The sequence below is a fragment of the Melitaea cinxia genome, chromosome 24 (genome assembly GCF_905220565.1).
Source record: "Melitaea cinxia chromosome 24, ilMelCinx1.1, whole genome shotgun sequence".
Classification (NCBI taxonomy): domain Eukaryota; kingdom Metazoa; phylum Arthropoda; class Insecta; order Lepidoptera; family Nymphalidae; genus Melitaea; species Melitaea cinxia.
In genome coordinates, this window is record NC_059417.1 from 3,129,140 (window position 1) to 3,152,362 (window position 23,223).

The 23,223-nt window shown below is 34.7% G+C and overlaps 1 protein-coding gene across 1 annotated transcript in view; it reads right to left on the reverse strand.

Annotated features, from left to right (window-relative positions):
* Positions 1-23,223, reverse strand: part of LOC123665669 (uncharacterized peptidase C1-like protein F26E4.3) — a 68,220-nt gene that overhangs the window by 17,144 nt on the left and 27,853 nt on the right. Inside the window, exon 3 of the mRNA XM_045599937.1 lies at positions 22,319-22,487. Coding sequence (XP_045455893.1) covers positions 22,319-22,487 — 169 coding nt within the window. The remainder of the gene's footprint in view (positions 1-22,318; positions 22,488-23,223) is intronic.

Here is a 23,223-nt window from a genome sequence, read left to right on the forward strand (position 1 = left end):
AACAATTACGACCACACAAAAAAGTGTGTGTGTCAGCTCGAACGCCTCAAACGCACGACAGGAGTTTACTCCTTCAGATCGACTGTCTAAATAGGCACAAAAAAGGCTTACTAGTCTAAGAAAAAGATTAATACCATAATATATGGTAGATAAACGAATCAAATAACGCCATCTATCGGAACCAAATACGATTCCGGAGGATGGCGCTCAAAAACGTAACGAGATCATTCGTTCAGTACATTTTACTGCTCATATTTTTTTGCATACCGCGAACTTTATATGAAAATCGAGTCCTTAAGAATTTAAGGAGTATACTAACTCCAATAAGAATTATCGTTCGGAAATCATGCGCTGACAAACATTTCAACGGTCAATTATTATTTATAGATTTCGTTGATAATAAAGTTTTTAAAGTAATTACGTATTTAAACAAACATATCATACATTTTAATTAGCCTGTTTTGTAGCTTAGTTGTCTAAATAATTATAAACTATAAAGATAAACTTTCGTATAAAATTTATATTCAAAACAACAACATAAAATTCTTTTGGGGTTGAAGTTCGAACGCAAAAACAATAGACATGCTAAGATAATAATTGTGTTTGCTCGTAAACGAAAAAAAAACCGACTTTAATTATCGACAAGTAATACAACGTAGGTAGACGAAAAAATAGTCAAGTAAACACGTGGCATCAAAGATCACTCAAAAAGTTGTTATCAGATCTCAATGAAATTAAAATATGACCACATGATAAAAATCAGCTTTTGATTAAATTAAAAGTCGGTACACCCAGTAAAAAGTAACGCGGTATAATACAACGTAGGTCGGCGAAAAAATGTCACATAAAAACGCATTATTAGATATAACTCGAAAAGTAGTTGTTATATCTCAAATAAATTTAAATGGGACCAAATAACACACATCACCTTTTGATTAAAAAAGAAAATGAAATCGGTCCACCCAGTCAAAAGTTCTGAAGTAAAATACAGTCGAATTGAGAACCTCCTCCATTTTTTGAAAGTCGGTTAAAAACAACGCACCATCTTCTTATGTAAGTAAATAAAATCAAAGCAAGTAGCAACGAAAGAAACGTTGACATTCCTACAGTATAATATAATAAATAAATTTTTAAATCAGAACCTTAAAAAAAAGAAGTCTAAATGTACATTGACAAGACAATAGAAATGTTTTACAAAAAAAAGCATCATTTTCGGCAGTAACATTATATTAGATAGCTTAAACAATAAACTAACTTTTGTGAACCATACATGTTAGTGTCGTGACAAAGGAAAAGCAAAAATTTAGCGTTGGATGCACAATAGGACAGCGATATAAGCGATAGATAAATAGCGATCTTCTGGCAACCTGCTGACTTTTGGAGACGATATTTCTTGATAACAGCAACTTAGGTCAAAGGTATAAGAAATAAAATGGACGATGTTTATCTTATGGGCCACGTTTTAAAGATTTGTTTTGTACATAGTTTAAATTGCTTTGCTTACAAATAGTATAAGCACAAACGAAAACTATTATTAACCGACTTCAAAAAGAGGAGGAGGTTTCTCAATTCGACCGTGTATATTTTATTTTTTTATGCGTATTAGCGGATAACTTCGTCTTTTATGAACCGATTTTGATGATTCTGTTTTGTTGAGAAGGAGATATCCCAAGGCAGGATCCTGGTGATGAAGATTTCCCAGAGAAATCGAGGATAACCTTCGAAGATCGTAGTGGCGACTAGTGCGTGTGTTATTTTATTTTTTTTTTTTTTCGTTTGCTAGCCAAGAATTATTTTGTATTTCGTAGATTTTTTTGGAAATATAGATAAATTTATTTATAATGCTAGATTTATTTTTGGCACTTTTTATAGAAACGGAAGAAGGGTAGGGTTGATTTCCAGCATACAAACAAATACATACAATTTAAAAAAACATAAATAATTTATTTTTCCTTACTTGTGTTAAATTTATATATTATACTGCTTGAAATACAAAAATGTTATTAAATAATCCATTCGCTTTTTCCCGTACTTATACATAGGCTAGATGATTTTACGCCTACAATTTTATTTTTAACAACTAAACAAAGAAATAAAACTATATCGCCTTGTAACATTACGAAATGTAATTATTATTTAAAATTATTTTGATATGTTTTTTGTTAATAACATAATTTTGGAATTCTCAAAATATTTAACATTTTTTTATAAACAGTGTATTATAAATTAGTTATAATTAATTGCCTGGTTAAATACATTGTGTACAAATCTTTATCAAACGCATAAAAAGCAGGTTATACGATCAAATTTTAATAGTGTTAAAGACCTTGCTTAGTAAGTTCGCTCTTGGAATTGATTATACGTTTCCTTGTAACACAGTCGATAACAAACAATTGTTACCTGGTTTTCTTGAATGACAAAATATTTTACGACCTTTACCCGACTAAATCCAAAGTTCGATTTTTGTCAGTATACTCGTACATATCCCTATCACTACACAGTATAAAACAAAGTCGCAGTCTGTATGCTCAAATCTTTAAAACTACGCCACTGATTTTGATGCGGTTTTTATTTATAGATAGAGTGATTTATATATTATAATACATGCATAATTTAGTAGAGGAACACTGATAGTTTTTCAACCAAACGAAGCCGGAGCAAGTCGCTAGTATAATTATAAATTCGAATGAAATTTTTTTGTTACGCTTTCACGCGAAAACTACTTAACCGATCATCATGAAACTTTGTACACATATTCTTGGAGGTATAAGCGAAGCCGCGGGTAAAAGTTAGTATATGATAATATGACTATCAAGTATCTTAACATATCCGAAGTAAGGATTCATAGTTTCTTGAGATTAAGTTTTTTACTCAATATTTATCTGAATTAAGTTAAATTATATCTGAAACAACACATTCTTGAAATTCTAAAACCATTTAAGTAAACAATCTAAATTATCAGTTTTTTAGGAGGCGAAAAAAGCTACACTCGTATATAAACACCGTTATATTCATTGTTAATTTGTTATTTATGTGATAACACAATTATTTATAGATTATTTTTGTGTAAGAGTTTATTGAACGCTTGCTTGTTATTACTATTTACTTTTCTTTATTAATAATATACTTTTTATATAAAAATATATATATAAATTCTAACCGATAATTTATAAGACGATAGAAAAAACAATTATGGAATGATATTTTTTATAACAAAAGTCATAAGTATTATTCTCACTAATGTAAAAGTAGCCATTTAGACTAATATATTTATTGTCTAACATACGTATTATATTTTATATTCTTATCAGGGAAAAATAATAATAATCAGGATTCGTAAATAAATTTCACTGTAAAAGATATTAGATATATAGGCAAATATGCCATCAATCGCAAGAAGGTGTGCTCATACCCAAAAGATATTTCTATCCGAACACCTAATGTCTACTGATACTAGATTTCGAAAAATTAAAAAATAATCGTAATATATTTACATTTATTTTGGTTTCATTTATCTATACAAATAAAAAAAACTGGAGTGTCTGTTTGTAATATTAAAATCACCACTTTTTACTTAATGCACATGGATGTATAAAATAACATTTTTTACAATTTTTATCTGTCTGTCTATCTGTTTGTTTGTTCCGGCCAATCTCAGAAACGGCTGGACCGATTTTGACGGGAACTTCACTGGCAGATAGCTGATATAATAATGAGTAATTTAGGCTACTTTTATTTTGGAAATTTATTTATTTTATAGCTCTGCGAGGTGAACGATAACTTTTTGTTTAATTCCACGCGGACGAAGTCGCGGGCACAACTAGCCATTAATAAAACACGAAATTTGTGACAAAATAACGTTTCGAATTTTTTAAAACGCATAAAATTTATAATTTTATTGTTAAACATTATACATATTTACAATTCACAACTATTATTTATTTTTTAATTTGCAGCTTTAAACGAAGTATCTATTTGACCCATTTAATTTTATATTACTGTTATGTAAGGAAGGCTGTAGTGTGATATACTATTTTAAAATTTGTAGTAGGTAAACAGGACAGTTCGTCTTATTATGAATAGTACACAGAATATAAACTAGTAGGGAGACATATAAGTAAAACATTACTACATTCAATTTGTAGTAACTAGAAGAAATTACATAGACTAAAACTTGAGTACACAAAGTTTTAGTGTTGTTAGCTATCTATACCAGATAACCTTATGTATAAGTTATCAAATTACAACACACCGCCAATCCATAGAAGAGAGTACGGTGAATAGAACTTAAACTATTTTTGCCTACGAGGGGATCATCTTGACCACCAATGAACGTTAAAACCATTGATTGGTGTTTGACCATGACCATTATGTTTGCACCACCGCCACCACCGCCAAGGAACAATCGCGGTAAGTCGGGACTTACATTAAACAAAATGTCGGTGAAGAAAATAAAAATAAACAAACGCTTTACGCTCAACAGCCCATTAAGAATTGAATTCCTGTGTCGTGGACTCAAAACACAACAAATCGCACAGCTCAGACAAAGATCTGTAAGGTATATACAAATATTGGCCATGTCCGTGAATAGAAACATGTAACCGCTACTCATCAGCCATTGCTTTGACCACTGCGCCAACGCATCGTTTCTGGCCACTTTGAATTACTTTCTAACTAATTCGAATTGAATACTGCATTATTAACTGTATTACGCCTAGTAGTAAGAATATATTATATGTGATCATTATATTCTTACCTAAAACGCAGTATAGACAAAATATTATATATATTTATATTGACGACGCGTTGGCGAAACGGTCACAGAACGATTCCGGATGCGGGTTCGATTCCCGCACATGACAAACATTTGTGTTGGCCATACATATGTTTTTCGTGGTCTGGGTGATCGTGTAGTCCTTGTGAGTCTCCCCACCGTGCCTCGGAGAGCACATTAAGCCGTCGGTCCCGGTCGTTATCATGTACACCTGATAACGATCGTTACTCATAGTAGGGAATATATCCGCCAACCCGTATTGGAGTGGAGTGTTGGATTAAGCTCTGATCCTTCTCCTTAGGGAAAGAGGCCTATGTCCAGCAGTGGGATATTACAAGCTGAAGCGATATTTACTCGTATATTCAATCGACTCCGTGGTGATAAAACAATTTTAGTAAAAAATTTACGCACGTTGTTTAAGCAATTTGTCGTCACTGGTATTTACGTGTGTTTGTATGGACCATACTGACGTTTGTAGCAATTTGAACGTTTGTTTTTGTGCTGTGTATTGCTGAACCCTAGACACAGTATTCTTATTCTACTGGTATCCGTTCAGTGTAGGTTTTATATAAAATGACATTGACATAAATGACAATGAACCGCCATAACGTATGTACGCACATCACTTACGAAAGACTGCAATGAATAGAATATTCTTGTTTTCTATGTTCGTTATTGTAAGGACAAAGTTTGTATAAAAGAAAATTAAGAACTGTATTATAAAAAATTCAACACTTCTTATTAAGTCCTCTGCGCAAAGGTTGTCTGGAAGAGATCGCTGTATTAGCGAAGGCCGCCTGTTGCAACTGATGCAAATTCTATTTTTATATATCATTTGTAATGCTGTTAAAACCTTGTATTGGTGTGCAAAAGTGTAAATAATAATAATAATAATAAGAAATCGATATGACGACAAAAAAAATGGTATGTCGAAATTCGCCAGCTAGGTTCGTTAGCATAGTATATTATAGTTTTACGCATATTTCTGCCAATTGCACAAATTTTCTTAAAGACGTTGACATTGGCAACGTATGAAAATAAATTAGCGTATTATCTTAGTCACGAGTGACAGAAATAGAGTCAACACGAATAACAATACCTACGTTTTTAGAATCTGATACGGAACTGGCCGGAATGCGGTTTTGTCCTATTTATATTACTTCGTACGAATTGGAATAAGATGTTCTAATACACAAATAATCAATAGTAAAAATATCTTTTCTAATAACGAATAAGACAGAATTCTTTTGCAGGTACTTTTATTATTTATTTTAATTAACATAGTTGTTAACTAAAAAATCCCGACAAACCTTCGCATTTTTATTTATTTTACATTTGTTATTCATTTTACATTTTTGACTAGCCTGTTGGCGCAGTCTTTAGTGTAGTTCCGCGGGTTGCGGGTTCAGCTGTTACCTATAATACAAACATTAAGTTGCTTGCTTAAGGAACTTTGTGTTGTAACGACCGTGTCTGTGTGTGTGTTAAAGATATATATTAAGAATAAGAAGCTTGAATTTAGTTTCTATTTTCATTTAAGCTTAGTAGCGTAGTCTTTCTTTCATAAAGCTAGGTCTGGTACTTTTGAAGATTAGTGGGGTCGCCGGCCGATAGTCGGGTGACTTCGGTTGGCCTGACGACACGACCTCTCATGTCTTAGGGGTGGCCTTGTTGTGAGCGAGGCCACCCCCACCATTGCGCCGGGGCCCAGAGGTTTAGTCCAGGCCTACCGCCGGGGCGAGGCCGCGAATGCTAGCGCGACCCCATCTTGCCCCACCCAGGCTGACGACTGCTCACATGTGGTGTTTTTTTAGTCAGTAGGAGTCTGACATAACCCTCTGGCGCCCTCGCGCTGGTGGGTATCCATGATGGATTTTACCCACGTTAAAAAAAAGGTACTTCTGAAGATATTGAAGATTGTCTAACCGACCTTTTTCTTTGCGGCCCATTGTACGTGGATACGTTTAAGAAACTTCTCAGACAAACAATTGTCTGTATTTCCATTTTAGGTAAGGCTATTAACACTACAACAAATCACAGTATGACATTTAAAAGGCTCTCTTATATGCTCATCTACAGTTAAAAATATCAATATTCATAAACAAAATGCATCGCTGAATATAAACGAACTCAAACTATCAAAATTAAATGTTTATAAAAATATAAAATCAAAACGGTCTTTCGAAATTTACAGATCAATTAATTTAATCGATCTGAGTGACATCATCAAATCAAATGATAAAGGTCGGATGTGATCACTCGGTGTGTGACAAAAGGTCATATCTTTAAATCTACATACCCATAATCTATACTAATATTACAAAGAGGTAAAGTTTCTAACTTTGTTCGTTTGTAGGGGGTAATCTTCGCAAATACTGATCCGATCATGAAAATTATTTCACTAACAGAAAGCTACACTATTCAGAAGATATATATATTCAGTGAAAGAGAATAGTATATGTTAATCAAGTCGGAGAAAAGCGAGCGAAATGAAAACTTTATTATACATTTGCATCACAAGAATAATAATTAATGCCTACCGATCACTTCGTACGGGTCGGCTAGTTAGATATAACTCAAAATGGGACTACATGACAAGCGCCAAGAAAAAGAATCATCGAAATTGGTCCACCCAGTAAAAAGTTGTGAGGTAGACACACATAATAAAATACAGTACAATGAAAATAAAATTTATGCTACTGACAAAGCAAGTTATGATAGCTCATATATATGATACGATAGCTACTACCCTCAATTACCCACATCTATTTGTAAGAACAAACCTAATCACTACATAGTATAAAACAAAATCGCTTCCCGCTGTCTGTATTCTACGCAACGGATTTTGAAGCGTTTTCTTTAGTAATTAGAGTAATTCCAGAGGAAGGTTTATATGTATAATACATGCGTAATATATTTGAGGAACACTGATAACTTTTGCACCCGAGCGAAGTCGGGGCGTGTCGCTAGTGTATTATATATTTAGATGAGACGACATCTTTTTACACGTCATGCAATTTTTTGCTTATCTGCGTCCAGTTTTTTTTTATTATAGTGTCACCTCAGACCAGCAGTCCTAAGACTTCCTAGAACGTCTTAGACAAGGTATATTTTGACTAACGGGTTTTTGGAGTTTACTCTTAAGAATCGATTTTTATATAAAGCCAAAGCCCCCGGTATGAATTGATTCATTTATTTACCATTTGATATGCTTTTATATTTGATAAACTTTTTCTTAGACTAGTAAGCCTTTTTTGCTCCCATCTTTTTTTAGACTAGTAAGCCTTTTTTGCTCCCATCTTTTTCTTAGACTAGTAAACCTTTTTTGTTCCTATTTAGACAGTCGATCTGAAGGAGTAAACCCCAATCGTGCGTCAAAATTAACGTATATATACATTCGTCTTCACTAGCCAACTCCTGTAGGAGTTTTTAACGTTAATGGTTACTGTTTTGCTTGTGTGTTTTGTTATACTTCTACAGATATTTAGAAAGGTCAAGGTTATTATCATAGGGCATTGTAGATATATTTTACTCGAAATTCGGAGAAGATCAACTGGGCAAGTGACTCAACCTTATATCACAGCCAAATAATACCGCTTTCAAATAGTGCTCTTTAGGTGAGTAAGGTAGCCAGAGCTCCCGGAGAGAGCCGCAGATATGTTCGACAACGCTTGCAATGTTCTGTTGTTGCAGACGTCAATTGGCCCCGGTAACCGCTTATCATCGGACGGAATGGGAGCTTTTTAGCCTTTTTTACTACCCTGGTCGTGAAAAAAGACACACAGGTGGAGAGTTGATCGAGTGTATTAAAGATATTTATTTGTTGAATACGAAGTTTGATGATGTAGTTACAAAATGATGTATGTTTATCAAGTTATTTACGATGTTAAGATATGTCATATTACGTAATCGAAAACTCATAAGCTTAATAATCAAGTTAATCACACGATAATCAAAGTGTCATTGACAATACATTCTGGTTTATGAATCATTTGTGTTCCTGCTTTATTTATTTAAAAAGGTCGATAAATGTATAAATTTATATTAATATGATATGTTGATATGTTTGTTCGTTTGTTTGAACAACGTTGAATTGGAAATGTGTAAGGCCAAATCAAGTACGTTTATTAAAGAAGCGCAAGTATATTTTGTTAGTGCTGTGTGGCGACAGCATCAAATAATATAGCCACCCCTCTCTTCCCGTAGGTGTCGTAAAAGGGTACTGAGGGTTAACACAGTTCCACTACCACCTTGGAACTTATAAACCCGACCGATGCCGACCGATGGCGGGATAACCATCCAACTGCAGGCTTTGAAATACACAGGCCAAAGACGGGCAGCAGCGTCTTCGGTGCGACAAAGCCAGCCCTGCGGTCACCAACCCGCCTGTCCAGTGTAGTGACTTTGGGCAACACACATGAGTTCGCGCCATTTTTGGCGCGAACTTGTGGAGTCCAGCAGTGGACTGCAATAGGCTGAAATGATGACGATGATGATGATTTATATTTTAGACTGCAGTACTTACTGGACACTAATAAAATTTATGGGATCATAATACAAAAGTATAGTCAGATTTGTAACTCTAAACTTAGAGAAATTAACTTTCCGGAAGAAATGACTAAATGTTGTGATAGGTACTGTAATAATTCTGAGCATAGGGCTATTATTGACAAAATATATGACACTGTAATCAACATTCTGTCTGATGCTGCCGCAGCGACGTATCGCAGCAGGTGTCCCAGAAGGAATGGTTACATAGCCGGGTGGAATAGGTATGTCGCAGACTCACACAGAGTGGCACGGCTTAAATTTAGAATTTGGGTGAATCAGGGAAAACCGCGCGTTGGAAAAATTTATGAAGAAATGTTAGAAAGTAGGAAACATTTTAAAAGCAAATTAAAGTGGTGTCAAGGCAAACAAGAACAAATAAAAATGGATGTCTTAGCATCAGATCTATCGGCAAAGAATTTTGGAAAATTTTGGAGGGATACAAATAAATTAAATATTAGGCCCAGTATCCCCGTAAGCGTAGGGGGTAAACATAATTTGAAAGATATTGCGAATATTTTTAAAGAACATTTCACGGTGACATCACTCTTGGACTCTGTACCGGGTAGCAATAGAGACACTGTGTCTGGAATAACTGTTCAGTTTTTAGCAAAAGATGTGTTTAAAATTATTACTAAAATGACGAGAGGAAGGTCTCCTGGGCACGATGGCCTAACTATAGAACATTTTAAATATGCCGGCGAGCATCTGCCTCGTATACTTGCGATGCTTTTTAACTGTAGTCTGGGACATACCTATTTACCAGAAGCGTTAATGCGTACAATTGTAGTACCTGTTGTTAAAAATAAGACGGGTGACACGTCTGACACGAGCAACTACCGGCCTATATCTCTTGCAACTACAGCTGCAAAAATACTTGACAGTCTGCTTAACGGCTACCTCGGTAGGTATGTGAAACTTGACGATGCTCAATTCGGGTTCAGGCCAGGTGTTTCTACAGAAAGTGCTATTTTCAGTCTTAAGCATACTGTCAAGTATTATACTCAGAGGAAAACGCCTGTGTATGCTTGCTTTTTAGACCTATCCAAAGCTTTCGATCTGGTAAATTATGAGCTCCTGTGGGAGAAGCTGAGAGGCACGGGTATGCCGGCGGAATGTACCGAGCTCTTAAATTTTTGGTATAAGCACCAAAAAAATCAGGTTAGGTGGGCGGGTGCCGTGTCGGATGAGTATACCCTTACGTGTGGTGTGAGACAGGGTGGACTTAGTTCCCCCACCCTTTTTAATCTCTACATTAATCAGCTGATTGAGGGTCTCAGCAGCGCTCATGTAGGATGTTATATCGACGGACAATGCGTCAATAATTTAAGCTACGCTGACGACATGGTGCTGCTGAGTCCATCAATCGGAGGGTTAAGAAAATTATTAGAGATTTGCGAGTCGTATGCGAGGGCCCATGGCTTAGTGTACAACGCTAGGAAAAGTAAGATTCTCGTGTTTAAGGCTGGTAAGCGGTTGCCAGGTCATGTACCGACAATTACCTTAAACGGGGCAGCATTAAGCAGAGTCAACCAATTTAAATATTTAGGCCATATAATCAATGCTGATTTGAATGATGATGACGATATTGAGAGAGAGCGTAGGGCGCTGGCGGTGAGAAGCAATATGCTCGCACGCAGGTTCGCACGTGGTACTGCGGCTGTCAAAATTACTCTATTCCGGGCTTTTTGTCAATCCTTTTACTCGGGTGGTCTGTGGGTAAGCTACACGCGTCGAGCCTACAGCGCACTACGTATTCAATATAATAATGCCTTCAGAGTGCTGTTGCGGCTACCGCGGTTTTGCAGCGCCTCAGGAATGTTCGCGGATGCTCGGGTCGATGGATTTCACGCGATTATGCGTAAAAAAGCATCGTCTCTGCTGCGGCGCATGAGGGCCAGCAACAACAGCATTCTGAGGACAATCACGGCTCGCCCTGATTGTTCTATTCAAAAGTACTGGATAGAAACAATGACGGGCCAACTAAAATGATTATTATTATTTATTTATTTTTAATTCATCATCTTACTAACAATAACTAACATAGATTATAAGTAAATATTGTTACTAACACACTAATACACTATGGATGTTCACGTCTGAAATAAACGCTTATTATTATTATTATTATTATTATTATTATTATTATTATTATTATTATTATTATTATTATTATAATAAACCGCACAGTAAATATTGGTACAATTACGGATGATAAGGACGTGCAATATATAATAAAGAAGTGTGGATTTAGTGGCGCTATATTTCATGCAAGATATTACCATTTTTATAATAAAACACAGTTTTTTTAAGGAGGAACTGAGGAGTTTCTTTCCGATTCTTGTCTGCACAATTTGCGTTCCGAATCGGTAGTAGCTTTTTTAAAACTATAATTTATTAATTAAGACAAAATAAGACGATTAAAACGACGCGTTGGCGCAACGGTCACAGCACTACTTTGTGGCTTTTGCACTGGCGGTTGCGGGTTCGATCCCCGCACGTGACAAACATTTGTATTGGCCATACATATGTTGGTCGTGGTTTGGGTGTTTGTGCAGTTCTTGTGGGTCTCCCCACCGTGCCTCGGAGAGCATATTAAGCCGTCGGTCCCGGTCGTTATCATGTACACCTGATAGCGATCGTTACTCATAGTAGGGAATATATCATTGGAGCAGCGTGGTGGATTAAGCTCTGATCCCTCTCCTACATGGGGAAAGATGCCTATGCCCAGCAGTGGGGTATTACAGGCTAATGCATGAAGACGATTAAAAAGTGCCCTAGAAGCCTACTTGAATGAAGTCATTTTTAAGTCATTTTTAATTTTAATTGCATTGCTGTAAATAAAAAAAAATATAATTAATAGATTAAATAATATGATAAAAGAAAAACAAAGTTTATTTTGTACGTTACCACGTTTATAAATAAATAAAGAAACCGTTCACACTTAACGACCCCAACAAGATAATTAAACCTGTGTTTGGGGTTCGAGAACACACAACACATACATAAATAAAGAACACAAGAAACATGTGAATGGGCTTTGTGAATTTTTATTATGTAAGGAGTTCGAACCACTCAACGACTAGTCGAGACAAATCCAAAGACTACAAAAGTATCATATAACAGTAAACTTAAAATAGTTCGTTATATTACAGAACAATAATTGTGCTTACACACAAACTAAAAAAAACTGACTTCAAATGTCATCGAGACACAACAATGGTAATTCAAAAAGTACTTGACATATCTCGATCAAATTTAAATAGTCCCCCATGACAAAAACGTCCTCCGGCCCGTTGGACCGACGATCTACGTAAGATTGCCGGTGTAGGCTGGATGGGGATTGCGGAAAACCGGGATGTCTGGCGCAAACTTGGGGAAGCCTATGTCCAGCAGTGGACTGCAACAGGCTGAACTGACTGACTGATTGACTGACTGACTGACATGATAAAAACCGGGTTTCGATTAAAAAAGAATCACAAAATCGGTACACCCAATTAAAAGTTATGAGAAAACACACACAATAAAATACAGTCGAATTGACCATTTCCTCCCTTTTTTAAATATAAACAACGAGCGTAAAATAATCGGTAATTTGATACAAGAAAAAACGAGAGGGTTTTTAGTTTTATAACATTAAACCTTGTATTTATAGGAAATATATTTACAACGCATTTTACGTTAATGGAAATAAACAAAATACGATTCGATTACGTGTGTGGAGTTATTTTATAAATTTTGATGATAAGCAGCTGATTAATAAAACATGGTCTTTGAAATGATGTCATTAATTTAAATCGAATTAGTTTTTGAATATCTTATACGTAAAATGATGTTAGATACCGTTGTTTTATTTCCTTGGTGTGAAAACTTGTCCTTTCATTTTTTTTTTATTTCTTCATGTGTGTGTTTGTTAAATCGTAATGATCTAGTCAAATAAAAAATACACATATGTATATATAAATAAAATTGGAGTGTCTGTTTATAATATTGAACTTACCTAACCTTACCTAACTTTAACTTTAAAATAACCGCTTTTTACTAAATGCATATGGATGTATATACGGTACATATACATATATTATATGTATATTTCTTTTTATATTTAAATGTATTTGTAAATAAGGAAATAAAAAATAGTTAATAAAATTGTTCTACCTACATTATAAACGCCCTAACACTTAAACTACTTTGAACAGCAAATGTTACGATTGTGTTCAAACGTCATTTCCACTATGACATCATTATAAACATCATATGACGCCCGGGACTTCGTTTGTATAGATATTTTGATTTTTACCCCAAATGTTATACTACCCCATAGAAACCGTACATTTTTTATAGAATGGACATAATTTTAATAAAAATATAGCAAATTTTCTTACTTGTACAAGTTATTCAGCTTACAAACTATAAGTTGGGACTTATAAGATAGTCGGTAGTATTTACCCCTTTAGAGAATGAAGTTTAATAAAACCTTTAAACACCGTTTTATTATTTTATTTTATTTATATTCTAAATATTATATGTTACGAATTTTAAAGTTAACAATGACAGAATTTCTTACAATTACTATTCCCCCCAATATTTCACTCCTTTAGGGGTTGAATATTAAAAATTCCTTTCTTAATTGAACAGTATCTGTATTCTTTCAGAAACTTCTATCATTAGTGTCTTAGGCATTTTATACAAACACTAGCTGTAGCCAGCGCACGTCAAATGCATAGTTTACGATCCTATAAGGAACATACAGACAAATATTCATTTATATACATATAAATATTGATTAGTTTATCAAAGAACTTTAAACAAAATTTATTTAATAATATACGAACTATTTTGATTATTTATGTATGGATATTTGTACTTATATGTTGTAATTGTATAAATTAATGAATCTATCATACACTATTTTTATTCATCCTTAAGAATATTGTACACTTCCTATCCGTCACTACTATATCATGTCCTGTGCCCAAAGGTTATCTGGAAGAGATCGCTCTTCAGCGATAAGATCGCCTTTGTACATCTTTTTTTTTTGTAATTACTACTGTTTGTTTATATTTTGGTGTACAATAAAGAATATATTATTATTATTATTACGAACAGTCAACGTACAATTCGGTAGTTAATCTCACAATAACAAAGCAAAAAGTTGCATGACCCTAACAGGATCCGACATTTAAATGTTAATAAGGTAAACAATAAATTTTACCTCAGTGCCACAAACATAGTATCGTGCATGCTAATCTTCTGACTAAACTATTTTATAACGACTGTGAAATAAGGTATACGACTGTGACGACCACTCCGGCGTAATAGTGCGAGTGCCGTGTCGGCGGCGCCTAAATACCTACCGGGTTCGATTCTCGCTCGGAATGGATATTTGTGTTTATAAAAATATTTATTCCCGATCTAGTTGTTAGTCCTTTTCCCAACCGTGCCTAGGAGAGCTTGTTAAGCTGTCAGTCCCGGTTGTTATCATGTTCACTTGATAGAGATTGTTACTCATGGTAGGGATTAATTATATCCGCCAAACCGCATCGAAGCAACGTGAGGAAAGAGACCTATGCCCGACAGTGGGATATCACAGGCTGAAGCGTGTGTGTTGTCGCGTGAAGTAAGGAAGTATGAAGCATTAACAGCTTGTTTGTGATTGATCGATTGATTAGTAAAGACCCTTTGGCAACAAAGGCCTCCTTTCCCATATAGATATCCATATATGGTTAGAGATTACTCCAGTACGCTGCTTTATTGTCGATTGATGAATAATTTTCCTACCACGAGTAAAGAGGTGTGTGAAATAACAACCACGACCGACACACACTTTACGTGCTCTCTGAAGCACGATGGTGAGACACTCAAAACAGAAAGAAAGTTTGTATAAATATTTCTCCCAAGCGAAAAAGAGACCCTAAGGACGCCAGTGGTAGTTATCAACTAGTTTTTTTTAGATTTCATTCAGAGTGATCCATTTCAAATTCAATCCATTTCAATTTCAATCCATTTAAGAATTGTACGCTTAGTTATTTTTGAAATAAAACTTCTTCACGCACACTTTGGGAAGTAAGGTGGTGAATGCATGACGAGAGCGTTACGAAGTGTAATCGAGCTAATGAAGGTAGAAAGAGAGAGTTACATTTCATAAGTTTTACTCCAGTCGTGTGGTCTAAATTTTCGATATTTTTCTCAAGACCCCTTCAAGATAAGTTGATACGATAAATGTCTTGAATTACTTTACCTATGTACAAATATAAATAAAAATCGTCGATGCTATAAAAATTTAAAAAAAAAAAAACAATAATTTTTAATTATTTTAAGTTTTAAATATTTCTGTTGGATTATGAGATTTATAAGCTTCAACGCCACTTTCTTCGATTCCAATTGATTCAGCTTTCGCTACCTTTAAGAAAAATGTTCTGATTTCTCGTGCGGTCTTAATCATCATCATCATTTCAGCCTATTGCAGTCCACTGCCTCCAGACACTCCTCAGACACGACCTCCTAGACATAGGCCTCCACAAGTTCGCACCGAAAATGGCGCAAACTCATGTGTGTTGCCCATAGTCACTACGCTGGGCACGTATAGACTTACGATGCATGAAATTAAAATAAAGCGCTTTTTTTTAAACAATAATTATACACTATTAGATCCATCAAAGAAAATCTTTAATTTGTATGTAGGTACAAATTAATACTGATTTAAGAATTGTACACTTAAAATATTTGCCGTACCGTAAACAACTGCACGATTTCGTTCGCTAGTAGTTTAGTAAGATCACGATTGTCCCGGACCCTTAGGTGTTGTGAAAGGCACCAAGGTTTGAGACGTGAGACAGTTTAAATTTAGCTGTGATCCAAGTTCGATCGGCGATTAATCTGGCGCGACGCCATTTCATCTAGTGTCATTACTGAAATAAAACATTTAATTGTGTCATTTCGTATTTTGTTTCTATCAAAATATAAAAGCGTAGTTTGAATTAACAGGTGTTTACAGCAGGTGGATTACGGATTGAAACCAGGCTAGAATTTTTTTAAAGTTTGTTTAGTCTAAATCTGTCTAGCACGCTAAAAAAAGCATTAAGAATCTGGACGCTTCAGGAAAAATTCTTGGCTCATTTTTGCCAAGTAGTGCTCCACATATGTTTAGAACTGGCAACATTTGGCTGATTTAGAACAGGAAATAAAGCATTTCTTATTTTTTTTTTATATCACTAGGTCGGCAAACAAGCGTACGGCTCACCTGATGGTAAGAGATTTCCGTAGCTTATAGACGCCTGCAACACCAGAAGCATCGCAAGCGCGTTGCCGACGCAATCCCTAATCCCCCCCCCCCAGGAGCTCTGGTAGTAAGGTAACTCACCAACAGGAACACAATACTGCTTGAAAACAGTATTATTTAGCTGTGATCTTCTGTAAGGTCAAGGTACTACCCCAGTCGGGCTGCTCGAGATTTTGAGCAGGAAATTCCTGCTGTGCCCTACCTCAGTTGAAAGTTGTTTTTCATTAAAAACAATAGATCAAATAAAAAATGTTTATAATAACAATACTAGTCTACTGAAATCTGCAAGATACTTGATGAAAACAAATGTCGAGATATTCTGTGGCAAATCAATTTGAAGTATTTTAATTATTTCGTCCGTGACTCTCTAATTCTGTCGATTTTTTCGACTAATTGAGCATAGTATGTCAGTGGGTAAAATACGTAAATTAATTTTGATTAGTTTAGTTAATTCTAAATTAATTGGCGCTAACTGTTAAGGCTATCAATGTTTTTTGGTGTCGCAGGGGAACCCATTTAGGGGTGATGTCCAGGACGCCCGGGTAGGCAGTCCTAGACCGTATGTCGGCTTCAGCACTGGGGGGTGCAATACCGACCAAACCCCTGCGGGAGCCTTCAGCCGCTTTAATTGGAGGGTCCCGGATCTGCAGGCAACAGGATCCCTCCAACGACTGGCTGGCCTCGGTGAAAAGGCCAGACTTCTCCTCCATGGGGACTGTCCGGCTCACCTCTGAACAATCCCGACGATCGATATCGATGCTGTCAAAACTCACATTTCACAATTGTTTTGACATGACAGTTGAAAATATTTGGTTCGAAATTGAAATGGATTAAAATAATTTCAAGTTAACTCGAATTAATTAGACATCTATATTAAATAATAAATACTTTTTGAATGAATTTATTGAAAAAAAAATGATAAATTCACCAAAAAAAAAATTTGCTATATACAGTTCACAGGGTTAGCTAGTTTTATATATAACAGTGATGTTGGAATAGATTGTTTAAAATATTAAAATATAAACATACGCTTTCTTCGATTCTTTAATTATTTACAAACTAAATCTTCTATATCTTATCAACTAATCTAGGTTTCCCTCGATTTCTCTGGGATCCCTTCATCAGATCCTGGCTTCCTTATCATGGTACCACACCGGGGATATCTTCTTTCCAACAAAAAAAGAATTATCAAAATCGGTTCATAAACGACGAAGTTATCCCCGAACATACACGCTTGTTTTGCCGACCTATTTACATAAGAAAAAGAAAATTTTAAAACATGATTTTACCCTCTTGAAAACCTTTCAGTTTCTAAAGGTTTGTCTAATCTACCTAAATCATCTGAAGTTACAATAGTTTACAAGAATACTCTTAGAAAACAACAATGAAAATAACCTTCACATATAACACAGGAAATACGGCCTTGGTCTCGATTATTGGTAAATAGACTGACTTTTACATAATTCATGAAGTTTTTTAAAATTGAATACAGTCATAAAGATTATACATTGACTATTAAGTGTTTCGCTAGTGGATACTCAATAGTATATAGTTATAGTATTAAACACTTAAAACAAGACGAATTCAAAATTAATTTTTAAAGCAAACTCAAGACTTGTAAACACGTGTATTCCAAGATGAATTTTAATTACTAATTACATAACATGGTGACCTCTATAGTCTAATCTCTCGCTACAGCCTACTAGCTGCCCCGCGTTAATGTGAGGAAAATACGTAGGTACATATAAATATTATGCAGACTATAAGCCTTCCTCGGTAAGTGGGCTATCAAAACACACATGAATTTTTCAATCAGAACCATCAGTAGTTCCTGAAATCAGCGCGACCAAACAAACAAAAAAACTCTTCAGCTTTAGCACTTTATAGCCTATATTAGTATAGAATGGCATGCCTCTTTAGTTCTCTTTTATAGGCAAATAGCTTTTACCCGCGGCTTCGTTCATATTGATTTTTTTTTTATAAAAATTATCCTATGTTACTTCTAATATCTTCAAGAATATGTGTACAAACTGTCATGATGATCGGTTCAGATTTATAAAACATTCATATTTATTTGACGACGCGTTAGCGCAGCGGTATAGCATTGACTGTTGCGCTGGCGGTCGCGGGTTCAATTCATGCTCACAACAAACATATATAAGTATCGACCACATAGATGTTAGTCGTGGTCTGGGTGTTATGTTTGTGTATTGTATGTGTTTCCGGACCCCCAACACAGGAGAAAATCCTACTGGGGGATCCGTTGAGTGTGAAACGTTTATTAATTTATAATATTATTAGGTATTAGGAGTAACGCCAACGTTATTTTATCATACCGAAAAGGTGGGAAAAAGCTTTAGGTTCGCCTGGCGGTTAACATAAATCGTAGCCTACGGACGCCTGCATCACCAGGGGCATTGCATAACGCTGACGTTATTCTCGATCCTCCTTGCGAGCTCACCGCAGGAACACAATACTACTTGCAGATTATTCAGCTGTGATCTTCTGTAAGGTACTTCCTCAGTCAGGCAGATCCGAATTTTGAGCAAGACATTTCTTGCTATATAAAGCCTACGACAATTTCTAGTAAATATATTCTTTACTAGCTGTGTTTGCGACTTGGTCCGTTGGGTATTTACATGTTCAACGTGATTCTTTAAATTGGCATAACTTTTTTATTTATGAACCGATTGACAGGAAACAAACACTAAATGTTAAGTGAAGGTTACTAAAATATATTAATGAAAACAGCATCGAAATTGGATAATCGGTTTACGAGATTAGCGTGCACAAACGCACAGACAAACAGACAAATATTCTAACAATCATTGTTTTGCGTGCTATTTACGATGTTAAAGGTCCCAATAATGTTTTTTCTCACATATCTTTCATGTACAGACAGCGATCCGTTACATTTTTATTATATGTATTGATTCAAACTATTACATGGTAAAACTGTATTGACTTGTATATATTTAACCCATAATGTTTCGGCATATCAAAATACCTAGTTATTTCTTAATACTAGAGTAACAAAAACCTGTATCAAATGAATGTTGATCACGTGGGTGAGTTTACATTAAACGTAAGCTGTAATCAATGAGAACCAGTTGGTAATGATAACACTGTCAACAAGTTCGAGTTAGTTTTGATAAACATTTTTTGTTTAAGATTACTAAGGTCAATTTAGGCGGAAATTTCCGATATTGTTTTTTTTTTTAATTGTATTTTTATTTGAATTGAGTATATAGATAGTTTGTATCATGAAGATAAATACTACAAAATACAGAATAAACATACAAGTCAGAATAGGATATACAAGAATTAATAATGCGTGATTACGATATCGTGGGTGATCACCACTTAAAAATTAAGCGTAAATGTTAATTTGCAGACGTATAAAATTAAATTAATAATAACGGAATTTACATAAGATTACAAATGTAAAAACTTAGACAAGTTGTTTAAAAAAAAGTGTGTGTCAGCTCTGACGCACGACTGGAGTTTACTCCTTCAGATCGACTGTCTAAATAGGACCAAAAAAGGCTTACTAATCTAAGAAAAAGATTAATACCATATCAAATGGTAAATAAACGAATCAATTAATATCGCAGGCCTTATACGAGAATCGATTATAATATAAGGAGTAAACTCTAAAAAATATTGTTTTAATAGTTTTATTAGAGACAAGAGATTAAATGAGAGTTTTAATTTTTAAAATTAATGATTATCATATATATATATATGATTACTATTATTATTTTTTATACATATTTCTTACTTAAGAGTGTATGCTACCTCAAATGGCTTATTTTCCACTCGGCAGGATGTCCATATCTTCCAAAATAATGAATATTTAAGTTTGAAATTTATGCATGATAAAGTTCAGGACATAAACTATCTTTCATATGTTTCGAAAACATGATTCCATAAAATTTTCTCGCTACAAAAAAAAATCGCAGTTACCTCTATTTTTGTATTAAAACCTTAATATCTCAGTAAATATAGAAGTTATGGACTTGTGATTAAGCATGGTAAATGAAATAAGCATGAAGAACATTTTATATGTTGCGTTTTTTCAAAAATAACTATTGATAATGTTTGTGGGGAGAAAATACATATAATTCATGCGATGAACAACCATGCGCTCACAATCCTCATATGTATTTAGTACGGGTGAAATCTGAATTAGAGCTGAGGTAGTGTAGCCCCTTAATGTTACTATTTTGTAAATGTTCTACTGATGAGTAAAGAGGAATCGCTGAATTAATTATCGCCTAACTAGCCTAGCCTATAGCCTAACTTAACTCAGGATAATATATATTAATAATAGTACAACTCTGGATATCTCGAGATGTTAATCTCTAGTGGTTTTCTCTTACAGACAGATATTAACTTAGCTAGTCTATAATTGAACTTTGGACAGGACGGTAAAAATAGTGGATTATCTTTTATTCATAAATAAGTAACTGAATGTCGTAAGAAAAGGTACAATTTCGAAAAGTTCGATCATAACCTCTGTGGAAAACTTTATAACCCTGAAGGCACTGGAGGATTAGGAAACAAAAAAAACTTAGTAAATATGTTAAAATGAAATTAATGTCACTTCAATTTGATATAAAAAAAATTAGCATGTTTAGTGATAATTGTGTGAAATACTACATTCCGCCTTGATGTGGTCATCAGCCGAGGTCATATTTCCGGTTACAGGTTTTAATAAGGTATAAATATATAGGCTTATGCTTATTTAAAGACATTCTAAGCGATTCGCTGTACATTCTTAATGCGTACGGCCAAAGAATGGAACTCTACCAAGTCTACCAGCGTCTGTATTACCGGATAGCTACAACCTGGGGATCTTTAAGTCGCGAGTGAATAGGTTATTACTTCTGGTAAGCGTGCTCCATCCTAGACCGCATTTTCACTTATCATCAGGTGAAACTGTCATAACAAAACATCTCCTCGGATGCATAGGCCAATCAAGGGGCAGAGAGATAGATGCGGCGCAAGCGTACAATGAGCATAACAGGACAACGAGCGTAACGCTACAATGAGTCACACTTTTTCGTGCATGTAACCGGTCTTCATCGCTTTATTAGGCTTTGTCACGTCAAAAAAAAAAAACATTTAACACATTAATTAGAGCATGATTATAGTAGATATATAAATAATTATTTATGTTATGTTATGTTAAACGTACAATATATCACACATTCTTAGGTACGAAATTGTGCAAAATCGAAATCAAATAATAACTTTATTCAAAGAGCCTTCCAAAGCACCTTCGAATCGTAATATTGCAAATTAAAAAATCGACACTGCGAATGAATTTTTTTTGTAAGTTTTCGATATAAATAATACTTAAGGCTATCTATCTATATATCAATACGTGAAGTAAAAACTTATGTCCCCTTTTTAACTAACGTTTATTCCTTCTCCTATATGGAAAAAGAAGTTCATGCCTAGCAGTGGGATGATACATGTCAAACCATTTTTTTTTTCTATTTATACAACTGGGTCGGCAAGCAAGTGTACGACTCACTTGATGGTAAGCGATTACCGTAGCTTATAGACCGCAACACCAGAAGCAGTATTATTTAGCTGTGGTCTACTGTAAGATCGAGGTAGTTTCTGCTAGCCTTACCTCAGAAATAATCATCATATTGTTTAGAAAAAAATCTACAGGAAGTACTGAATTGAGAGATACAACTTACCAAAAATTGCAACCATCCATCCTCGTTTCTCCTTCATAGTAGTATTTGTTACCATGCTTGCATGGGTCCAATAATTCCTTGACCTCCTCATTCTTACAGACGCTCTGGTAGTCTGGGCAACAGTCATCATGGTAACGGTCGCAGAACTCGTCACAGTAACAGAGTGTGTCTAGACAAAGCAGAAAAAGAACCTTTTATGAAATATAGAAACATTAAATCTCATATAAATAAGCAGCGATAGATAATCTTAGAAGTAAATAATAAATAAATACACACGCATAACCTTCGCCAACCCGCATTGGAGCAGCGTGGTGGATTAAGCTCTGATCCTTCTCCTAGATGGGGAAAGAGGCCTATGCCCAGCAGTGGGATATTACAGACTGAGACGCATAATTTCGGAACAGTGCAAAAATTTTGATTTTTTGTTGTTGAAAAAAACACTTTCTCAAATAGTGTTGTATTCCTGTGGTGAGTAAGGTAGCCTGATCTCCTAGGCAAGGTCGGTGGTAGAGTCGGTAGCTAGCCTGTAAAGCTCCTAGCATTGCAAGCGTCAATAGGCGGTATTCCCTTACCATCAGGCGGATTGTACGCTTTATTTACTTCTTTTCTGAAATTCGTGCTGTCAGTTTTTTTCATAAATAGAACGTTTTTTTTTTAATTTATTTCATACAAACTTGTCTTTACATTCCGGTGATGTATGTATTTATAATCTATCTTCATAGATAGATGGCATGTTCTTTATAGTTTTACTTTTAATTAAATTTATACGTTTTCGTAAAATTAAACGGATTATGACATATACATAATAGATGATAATTTAAAGCAAATTTTATTTTATTTTTATGTTTTATTAAAAGGTTAACAGACTAGACAACCTCTAGTTAGGAATAATTAAGTATATAGTA